At 44.3% G+C, this 11,273-nt stretch overlaps 1 protein-coding gene across 1 annotated transcript; it reads left to right on the top strand.

The window, feature by feature from the left end:
• The first annotated feature begins 74 nt into the window (after window positions 1–74).
• Window positions 75–11,178, top strand: LOC125770952 (protein painting of fourth). The gene is made up of 7 exons (XM_049441071.1): window positions 75–338; window positions 486–903; window positions 1,118–1,372; window positions 1,609–1,738; window positions 7,761–8,355; window positions 8,628–8,857; window positions 10,195–11,178. Exons 1-7 carry the CDS (start codon window positions 311–313, stop codon window positions 10,303–10,305), a joined length of 1,767 nt encoding a protein of 588 aa, XP_049297028.1. The 5' UTR covers window positions 75–310; the 3' UTR covers window positions 10,306–11,178.
• Window positions 11,179–11,273: the final 95 nt, after the last annotated feature.

The following is an 11,273-nucleotide window of genomic DNA, read 5'->3' as shown; positions in this document are numbered from 1 at the left end:
AAAGAAATTGTCGGAACATTGTGCAAGACTGTCGGAGTTTGCGCCGAAGCTTTCATGAGCATTTTCCACCCGGCCACCCCGCGCACTGGCTGTGGGAGCGCGCTTTCAATGTTTATGCCCTTATCGATCGAGGGGGTGGAAAATACAAACTGGAAACCTACCCCAACCGAGTGCTATTCGATTTGCAGCGCGTCGGATAAGCACAAAGGACGAGCGAGAACGAGAACGAGTACACGTGGCAGAACGAGCACGCTGAGGAGATAAACGCGCGCCCCATAGCTGCCGTGTGCATGTGTGTGCAGGAGTCTGCATGAAGACGAAAGGACAGCGCCTGAACGGTACGTAGCGTGTAGGACACGGTTGCCCGAAAATCAAGCACGTAGCAGAGCAAGAAGCAAAGGGCCCAGCCAGCTTGCCAGAAAAGGTGATTTATCTGTTGTAAAATGTGCCAATAAAACGCCATTTTCCCGTACCCTCCCGTAAAGTGATGCAGTGCAGGGCGAGCGTATCGAGCCGATATTCACTGATTCCGCACGCCACCGCCAAGCGGATGATGGTGTACGGTGGTGGTGGCGTTGGTGGTTCAGCCCACCGCTGTCAGCAGTCAGTACCACCGAGGATGCTGGGTAAGGCGGCGGGCGAAGGGTTTAATGTGGATTCCGGGTTCGAAACGTCTGACTTCGATTTTACCGACTTCGCCGAGGAGATGCTGCCGTCGCGCGATTTCATTCAGCCGTTTTCGCTCGAGCAGGACGGTCTCGTCGGAGATGGTCGAGGCATTCCGTTTCGAACCGGCGCGGCCGACAGACGTTGCTCCGGGCTGAGCACACGCAGAATGTCCGACTGTCCTCGACGTATGCTGAACCTACTGCATGGCGCCAAACATCGTCGGAAGAGTCGCATGTAAGGATACGCACCTGTTTTATTTATTTATTGTTTTTTTCGCCTGCTATGATTTACATATTTTTGTAAGTGTGTTACATTTTGCAGTGTTTGTCGTGTACTAGTGAGATTTAAATTGTGTGTGGCCGCATTGAGCTTTGTACCGTGTTGCTTTGATTCGCTTCAGTAACCGAGCAACCGTCTGTCTTTATCCGTGTTTGTTTTCCTTTCGCAGATCGTTTGATTTTTCCAACGATCTACATCAGGCGGAAAAGTCGGTCCAAACGTCTCCCATCAAGCATCCGAACAAGAACTGGCGGTTTGAGGATGCCCGGAAGGCGATACTGGTCGAGATGGAAGCGGTCGGGCAGCTGCGGAAGCCGCACGTCCTACTGTTACGCTTCCCGGATCCGCATCTCAGCAAAGAAATCGTGCAAGGCTTCTCGGCCAGCATCGAGAATGTGATTTTCCATCGGCCAGCAACACCAAGGTCAGTGGTGTGTGATGTGTGTACGAGCGCGCGTGTATGTGTGTACTGTATTTCAAAACACTGGTAGATCCTTGACGCTTACAAGTGAAACTGCCCGAGGCCTACCGCATTCAGGCCGATAGCTTATCTGTGACCCCACGTTTGATGATGTTGTGCTGTTGCTCCACTTTTAACCGCTTTATTTTGTTTCGTCCTTACGTGTTGTGCCCATTTCCTTCCGTTCGTTTCGTGGACAGGTACTGTGTGGTGCATTTGAAGCCGGAAGCGGACGTGGACAGCGTCATGAAGCACATTTCACGGATCCCGTTCGGTGCGGGTAAAATCATGGTCGAACGGAAGACACGCAACGCCGATCAGAAACCCGTGGTGAGTACAGTTTGATATGGTGCATGCCTGTATGGTGAAGGCTATGTGCTACGGCAGTGAAAGCCAATGTAAATAGAAATTTGTGCTTTTTAGAGATTCTTTTGTTAGTCCCCCGCCTAAAGGCTCGGTACACAGGCATTAGGGCTTTGTGGCAGGGGTGGCGCAAATTTACGACGTGTTTGCCTACGCCAGGATCACGATAACGTATCGTGCTCCCCTTGCTTGGCACAATCATGCCCCTGTTAACGTGCTGTGCAGTGCCATAAACCTCACAAGTACCTTCGACTCCATTAAGTGTGATGAAATATAATCGAGCACTTCTTCAGTTTTTTTTGCTGAGGCAACCGTTATCTGCCCGGGGGGGACGTTCGAGTGTGTTGTCTTTTTAAAGCTTTCGTTGGTGTTTTTTAGGACGAATAAAAAACACAGAGCATGATATGCATCACGTACAGGAGGTCCTGTGCGAGATGATTCCCCTGTTTCACTTCATAATAATGTTCTGCACGCCATTGCTCATGATTCTTTAGTGTCTAAAATGGTTTTTTGATTTCTTTTCGAGTGTATGGTTTTTTTTTGTTATGTTATGTTATGTTATGTTATGTTATGAAGCTTATGTTTTACGTAATTTATTCAATTCTGGCACATATCATATTTGCTGCGAGGAAAATGAGCAGCATTAAAATTCAATTAGTAATCATTACACATATATTAATTGTTAGTATACTTGTTGTAAAACAACTTACATTGTATTATGAGTCCTGTGCACCACAACGGCTGGATTCAGAGCAAAGATCACGATAATGATTACATGACAAAAAGCAAACTTTCTAAAGTAACATTACACCAAGCACTAACTAAGTGTGGTAGATCGTTAAGCTAAAAATGTTTCAGTACTGGGAATATGATAGGTACGAAGTTATATAAAGCATTTATATCATAAGCGCACGTTTATATAATATTTGAAAATTATTACATGAAATTTGAATACAACTCACCCGGTTTTTATCTACATTTGTATTATAAGGATACAAAACTTCTTTTTCTGAGTGGCTTTAGTACTTATTATTGAGGCTCACGAAACTTAACAGGTGCTACAATCGTTTAGGAATCTTGAATTGTTCCGGTAATACTTAAAATCGCTCACAATCAACTTCATCATTCTACCTCGATTGCACCCAACTGTACATCTGTCTATCGTGACAGGCTATTGCTTATCCGGTTTGTCTGGTGTCATTCTAATGACATATCCACCACCCACAAAGTCTGTAGGATCTTGGTGAGTCTAGTTCACTGAACAAAACTTAAAGAGAAAACTACTGTTGAGGCTACAAATGTTACTGAGCAGTATTCTAGCTCCCGCTCGAACGAAACTTTAAGAGGATTTCGAGATGAAATTCGATTCAAAATATCTGATTTTGAGGATCGATCGCCGAGACACATGAGTATGGACTCTCTCTCTCTCTCTCTCTCTCTCTCTCTCTCTCTCTCTCTCTCTCTCTCTCTCTCTCTCTGTCTGTCTCTCTCTCTCTGTTTTTATATCTCTCTCTCTCTCTCTCTTTCTCTCCCTGGCTCTCTCTCTCCCTCTCCTTGGCCAGGATGACATGGGTTAAGCATGACATGAATAGGTCGCCAATCCATTACCAAGAAACTAGGTCTGGGGAGGCAATCTTCCATCCACGGCTGCATCCGATCCCCTGATCTATCTCTTCATGGATCAGGAGATCGGATGCAGCCGTGGATGGAAGATTGCCTCCCAGACCTAGTTTCTAGGACTAGGGTATCTAGATCCAGTTCCTTAGTTAAGTCTTAACAACTTAAAAAACAATATCTTGTATCCGATCTCCTGATCTATGATGAGTATGAATTAGGGTATCTAGATCCAGTTCCTTAGTTAAGTCTTAACAATATCTTTTTTTATCAAAACTCGAGTGGGCTGTACTTCCTAGACCCAGCTTTTGCTATCCAACACTGAGTAATTGACTTTGCAAATAGCCCAAGCCAAGCAATAAAGAATGACAGTTATTCTATTAACTTACAACATTTATTTAGCTGCTATAGAGTACTTTCTGTTGCTTACTTCTTGGCTGCTCACAATACAAAAGTGTGTTAGTCTTAATTTTTTACCACGAACCAGAATTCCCAATCCGTATATCTTCACCGTAGTAAACTTCATGCGAAAGTAGCATAAGTTTATACAATCAACCCCCAACGTTGAAATGTACTCACTTCTTCCAATTTCTTAAAACGCTCACAAAGCAACTACACCACAACCATTCCGACAAACACATCCTTGGAAGTGATTGTATTTTAGGCTGCTACTGTACAAATAGTATTCCGGTGGAAACTTTACCCAAAAGTTTTTTTTCCGGTATGCATTCATCAAGAGAGTTTGCCATAAACAATGGAAGTGTGCAGCTGTACGTTTGCCTCGATTCTTTCACCCTCGATAGGAGCCGAAAGCCGAAAAACCTTGTACACAATCCACACCACAAACCCCATACGGTCTGTGTCAGCTAGCCTTTCGTGCTCTGGGTGCCTACGTCCACGGGCCACGGGATTGACTGGTTGCGTTGCCTTGACTCATGTGTGTGTGTGTGAGTATGGCCGCAAGCACGCTTTTGCTTCAAGTAGTGCCGCATGGGACGCACACGGTATCATGGTACATGCGCCAATATATGCGGTTAGCACTCCAGGCTCATCCATAACGGATGGGACGGTAAACAGTCCGGGCATCATATATAATTCTGGCCAGAAGCCATTCGCTACTGTTTTGGGGTGAGCAGCTGCGGTTGCACTTTTTGCCCGACCGTGGCAAACTTTTCCTTCGCGCTGCAGTTTAGCCTGTTTCGGTTCATGCCACTCGCCATCCACCATCCGTACCATGTACGTACTCTCGGCGAATAATCCCAAATGTACTCTGGTACGCATTTTCACAGCATTTAGCCTAGCTTTCCCAAGAGATACGGTTCCGCTGTTTATGGGGTGTTTGAATGTGTTTAGAAAAGGTTCTGGACGTGGACAGGACGCTTTCGGACCGTTCGTTATGATATCTCACCCATTAGAGCACCGGAGGGCATTAGCCAGCCTGGGACCATCACTCATTCGATGGTGATCTGTCCAAATTGTTGGCACTCCCTGTCAACGGCCCATGTCAATCGAATATTATACGAATCGTTGAAGCAATAAAACGAACAGCGAGCACAACATTGCTCCAACAAATATGCTCTAACACATGCAGGCAGGCCCCCCTTGTCACCATCATCGAATTTCCCGTATCCCGTCAACCGTCCCTCAGAAGATTCCCCAGCAAATTTCACTCACACTGTGACCTAATTCGTTTAGCTTTGTGAGCCTTATTAATTTTTATGAGCATAAATGATTTCGATGCATTAAACATATGGAAACCATTTTAGCCAAAATCCCCAATGCAGTACGGATGCTCTGGTACAGGCTGGTTCGGGTAGTATAAGGGGAGAGGTGCAGCAGGATGAGCCCTAAAAGGACACAAGCCCGGAGTCGTTTGCCGGAGAATTGCTTTATCGATTCGGCTTATGCAGAATGTTGTAATGCTGCCAGACCGTCCGGACCAGCATCCACAAGCAGCAGGACGATCTGTGGACCATTGTTTGTTAACGCCTAGGCAGCTTTCGGTGTAAAGTTTCTTCGGATGGAATTAAAAGTTTCACTGCTTTTGTGTGCAGCAAAAAAAAACGACAGAGCCTAAAGTGGTATGTCCTTTCGTTGAGAGAGAGAAAAAAGGAAAGTAGCAACAAAAAAATGCTATAAGCACAAAACTTTCTTCCCACGTCAAGTTCTTGCAAATGGACTTTAGACCTTTGATTTTTTTGGTGTATACACACTACCAATTTTGTGTGAAGTAATCTTGTACGATTGGTCGAGAAGATGAAGTTGTGGGAATTTGGGTATGTGTGTATTTTATGTAAATTTATGTGCTCGATGGCCATTCCATGTATGTATGTAGAGTACTGTGAGATATTTATAAGATAAAACTTCATTTACAAATTGATCTGCTTTTTCAATGCACTGTCTTCGCGTGAATCTACACAATTTTGTGCTGTTTTCTGTTTGTTAAGTTAAGCTAGTTTTATCTGTATTTAGATTAGATTACCATACACACATCCATATTTGATCCTTTAATCAACTCGCAACACACATTTTGCACCAAATTTGGTTGTCAATCGTCAATTTCTCTTCGTAGGCTAAACGGCATCGACAGCATCCTTTCGTAGCAGCTATTCGTGCAAAGCGTATCCCTCCCCTTGTATTGATCCAGTAACTGGTGTCCTGCAGTTCATTCAATTGACCTCGTTTACACGAACACGAGCTGATAGAAGAAACCGTACCGAACCGGTTGGAACGGGCACCGAAACTACCTCAGTGCGCACCGTTGACCGAGGATTACCTGGCAGGAAATTAAATCGTACCCATTTCCCAAAGCTGATATGCAAATTGGATGCATATATCTGCGGATCGAATGCAAATTTCCCTCCCGACACGACTCCCTCCCATAAACCCGAAAACCCTAACGCCAATAAGCTGCATATGGCATGTAATCCCGATGGACTACTTTTGGGGCGGGTGTAAAGAACCGATGCGATGGAGAGCCATCGGTTTGATTTATTATACCGTTAATTAATAGTGACCCTCGGGGTGGTTAGCTTTTCAACAGTGTGTGGTGTACACGGGTATAGCGTGTGTAACAGTGTCACCACTGCACTTCTTGGTTTTTGGCACAGTTTTGGTAACATAGTTTTTGTTTTTGCTGGCCCAAACTCTATTGCCCATGCCCAAGGTTATGGCGAATGTCCTTTAATCTACCAACATTTGGCAAGTGCAATAGGGGTTTGGGGAGGACTAACGTAAGGTAACGCAGGAAGGGAAAAAGTTTGCTCACTTTTTTGTGTCTCTCCCTCTTGGCTTTACACCGGCTTCGTTCCCTGTTACCGGTTTGTCCGGTGTGCATGGGACAGTATGGCAAGTGTTCAAAAATTCCAAACATTTAGAATTGTTGGCAACTGTGCAGCGGAGGAGAACCTGGGGATTAGTTGTTTTTATTTCTTTTTTTTTTTTGGGGGGGTTTGTTTTCCTCTGGATAATTCAACCTCCGCCAAGCGGTGAAAACTGTCCAATCACCCACGTGGATAGTTTTTAAACGGGATGTCTATTTTTTCCCCCTTCACTTTTCCACTATTGTTAGCCACTGTATCGTTCATCCTATGTTAGATTTTGGGCCGCCAAAAAGGGGTGCAAAAAACAAAAAAGAAATGGTTCCGAACGACTTCACGGTTGCACCGACAGCACGGCAAGTTGTTATCATACACTCACTGACTCTGATTCTGTCTCTGATGTCAGAGCGTTAAATTATTTGGCAAACGTCCAAAAAACTGGATCCCTCCGTTATCTTGCAGCCGCTGTTAGCATTCTTGCTTCCGGTGTCCTTACGGAAAACGAAACGTCCTCCGTACCATGTTTGAACGAAGAGCTGAGCGTGTTTTTTTTTGCGAATGCTGTTTCGTATGTGTGTCTTTGCTTTTTGTTTGGAATGTTTACATTGCGTGTGTATGGTAGCCGTTTTTATCCTTTCAACAGTAATCTTTGCATTTTTGGGGGGACATTTGAAGCTCGGCGAGTGCTAAACAATGGCTAAGCCCTGTGAGCCCTGTACGGAACGCTTTTCGTGTTTATAGGTGGGAAAGCACTGCTCTACACACGCAGCACGGAAGCTCATCATATTGCAATCAGTGAGCGGTTTATGTAAATTTGTATTTTAACGTGTGCTGGCCGTAGAACATCATCCGGATCATTCGTACCATTCGTACGCATGTGGTTTTTTTTATTGTATTTATCTTCCAAACCTTGTTCCGATTACTGTAGCATTCTTTCACCTCACCATGTACCGAGTTGGGAGTTTAGATGTGTTTTTTTTATCCTTTGAGTGCGTTTGCTTACCGAAAGGTTTTCCCTTCCTTTTATATCCTTTTATTTATTTTTTTCTGCACAGGTACAGCCCGAGGACATCGATCCGTACACGCTGTTCATTGGCAATCTGCCCAACGTGGTGACGGTACAGACGGTGAAGCAAATGTTTCCCGCTGCCAAACGCATCGATATCGGTCACGCTCAGCGCATCAAGCACACCCGGTACGCCTTCATACGCTTCACGAACGTGGAGGAAGCGATCCAAGCGTTCAAAGCCAATCACAACAAGGTCATTGACGGGAAAAACATCATCATACGGTTCCGGCGCCATAACGCACCGATCGCGCTGCCCGAGGACACGACCACACCGAAAACGCCCAAGCGCCAAAAACCGGGCCAACAGCAACAGCAGCTAGTGGTGTCGGTGGAACAACGGCCGAGACGACTCAGCCTGGTACCATCGGCCGGTGGTACTGCTCCGGGCCATTCCGGTACGCTGAGCACGATCAAGACGGAGATACTGGACGAGGAGGAACCGGATGGACCACCGGTTGGGAGAAATGTGAAGCGGTACGAAGGGGCTGGCGGTCCGCTGTGTGTCATCAAGTCCGAACCGGACGATACGGATATTGAGGACAGCCTGGAAGAGGAGGAGGACGTTGACAACATACGGGACTGTAAGGATGCCAACGTTATCTGTTTTTTTTTTTTTATTTCATTATCTATACCGATCTAACATAAAAAAGGGACACTCTTCCCTTTAGAAGCAAAAACAAACACATACAACCCGGTTCACTATTGGTCCGGAACCGAAAATATGATGGTGTGCGGTATAATTATTGAACCGTGTTTTAGCGATTTTTATTTAATGGACTGTTTGTTTTTTTTTCTCTTCCGTTTGCTTGTATCTTTGCGCTGTCCGCAATCATTTTTTTTTTTCGGACCAAAGTTTTGGAGGAGCAGGAAGAGGAGGAAGGGCTGAATTTGGACGAAATCAATCCGGACGAAAACTACTGCGAAGATGACGATACGGACATCGACAGCTTTGGCAAGAACTACTGGACGCTGGAGCAACTGCGCCGCAACGGTGCGGCGGCTGGTGATAATGGATCCGGCTCGGTGAAGAACGAGGAACAGGACCTGGAATCGGCCACCAAAACGACCTCCACCATGCTGATTGTGAGTTTGCAATTTACCAACCTTTTTTTTTGTTGGTTTGTTTGTTTTTATTATCTCCATTTCCAGTTGCATTTGCAAAATGGCCGGACTGGGGGAGGGTTTGTTAGGCATCCACAGATAGCGAACGAATCCCTTTGTGCGAATGTTCTTTCCCGCCTGTTTTGAATGCATATTTATTTATGGTATAGCATTTAATATGTTTAATCGATAAACAATCTCTAAAGCTTGGGAATTTTGCAATTGCGTTTGGCATCTTTCGGACATCCGTATGTATGCAGTGTTGCATGTGTAGGCACCGCATTACGACTGATACACCGCATTTGCGTAAAGCCCAGCAACCGGCCAGCATTTGGAATGGTGGAACTCAAACTCAAGGCATCAATGCGAAATTTACGTTCGAAAGTTCAATAGGTCACGCACGTACGGCAATTGCCGGAATGGCCGAAGCATTCCGTGTTGCGGCATTTTATGATTTATACGATTGGCCAAACGTGCACAAGGGTGAGAAATTTTGCAGCTTTACAAACAACACTGGTGCTGGTAAACTATTTTCGGTTTGTTACGCACAAGGACGTGGATTATTCGCCACTTGAAGTGGTTAAACTTTAAGATACGAGAATTCTTCTCAAATTGCTGCAGAATAACTCCGTTTTGGTGACGTTAAGATTTGCGCTTTTCTTTCTTTTGCTGTGCTTTTTTATGTTTATTTCCAAGCGAGAGAGTTTCGCTTTCCGCAGGGCAAATAAAAGTTGCACAATCAGTGAACCGTTAAATTACATTTTTGTGCGCCAACTGGTGCTGGGTTGGGAAAGCGTTTGTTTAAATTGTTCGCGAAGAGAGGAGTCAAGATGCAGCCAGTAGTGGCGTGCGACAATAAGGAGGCAAACGGATGTAAAGGATTTTTTTTACCCGTGCTAAAAAACTAAAAGGTTATTAGCATATTCTTTTTCCTTTCCAGTAAAGGATTTAAGCGGAAAGTATGTATCATGTTTGAGTTTGGTCACAAAAAATCTGATATTTCCTAAGATTAATTGCATGCGGAAGTATACTTGAGGACTTTAAAGGACGGGTTTTCAGTGGATTTTTATTAGAAAGTTTTTTCATCTTTCAACAAAGTTTCATCAAATTCTGGTTGAGTTTTACTCATTTGTTCTTTCGTCTTTTGTGACACTACAACTTCAAGAGGATTTTAGTCTGTAATTTCTGGTTTTCCTTCAATATTTTCCCATAATCCTCATGTTTGACTTATATGTGTAGTTCCCCCGCCTCCAATATAATTTTCTTGTACACTTTTTAACCACCAAAAACTAATTACGCACCAATTTGTTTAATTTTAGAAACGCAAAGATCACAAACCACCGACAACGGTCATCAAAACGAAGCGTCGCGATGATCAGCTTAACGATCTGTTCAGCTGCCTGGAGCCGGACGATGACTTATCGTTATGAGATTCGATGGAACTGTTCTCGGACTTCATTCAATACGTCACGCTTAACTAGCGGGGCGGAAGTACCGTTCGTCGGATGCCGAAGTTGGCAGATGCGAGAACGTTCGAGTGAAGCTGTCCCGAGACAGTTCATGCAAGCGCTTGGAAACAAAACCAAAAGAAAAGGACAACAACTATCCCGAAATCACTTGGTGTTGTAGACGAATTTCAATGCATTTATTCTGTATTACGTAGACTGGCCATTTGATGCTTCTATTACGTACGGTACGATATATCTAGAGGCGAGTGTTATCGCCATTCTGGAGGTAAACATTAGACGGGACCAGAAACAAAACCTTCCAGTTCCTATTTGATCCTTTCCGATACTAGCGTACTAAGCTGTCCCACTAGACGAAACGAAAGCAGAATGCAAAACATTAGTTACGGTGTTACCTGTGTTTGGGTGCATAATTAGCAACATTTTCTTCAGTATTACTTATCGTTCGCGTTATGCGTTACAAGTACACACTAACAGCAATACAAGTATTAGTTGCGGATCTCTACCATAATGACGTTCCTTTTTAGCGGTTACATTACTTAGCGGAAGTATTATTAACATTAGCAATTTTAAACATTAATCGGAAAGGATCGTCCTTAGTTTAGCTTACGCTTTTTGCGCTTTACTAACCAAAAAGTTTTTAAAACATAGAAACACCAAACACGATTTAGGCAGGCGTAAGTAAGAACATTAGGCGGTTAAGAAACGATGCTTGACATAGAGCGGGTGCCAACCGAGTCTTCAGAGGAACAGTATTTCTGTGTTGAACGAATAGTGTATTGCTTGAGGCAAATATTCAATAAACATATACAACTAGTAACCATACTAATGATAGCATTTCAGGCGTAACTTGTTGATGCATTATGTGTCGCAATATATCGGTCGGCGGTAACGTTTGCTTTCACACTAGAATTGTTAGAAATTCGTATCTG

Source organism: Anopheles funestus, chromosome 3RL (genome assembly GCF_943734845.2).
Source record: "Anopheles funestus chromosome 3RL, idAnoFuneDA-416_04, whole genome shotgun sequence".
Taxonomy (NCBI): Eukaryota; Metazoa; Arthropoda; class Insecta; order Diptera; family Culicidae; genus Anopheles; species Anopheles funestus.
The sequence above is the reverse complement of the archived record's forward strand: the minus strand, read 5'-3'. Positions and strand labels throughout refer to the sequence as shown.

What these genes read in the sequence shown, in the direction of transcription:
- LOC125770952 (XM_049441071.1), top strand. Translation starts at nt 311, where the DNA reads ATGAAGACGAAAGGACAGCGCCTGAACG. An exon ending in CATCGGCCAGCAACACCAAG is followed by an intron (nt 1,373 to 1,608) that starts GTCAGTGGTGTG and finishes TTTCGTGGACAG; the next exon opens with GTACTGTGTGGTGCATTTGA. An exon ending in ACGCCGATCAGAAACCCGTG is followed by an intron (nt 1,739 to 7,760) that starts GTGAGTACAGTT and finishes TTTTCTGCACAG; the next exon opens with GTACAGCCCGAGGACATCGA.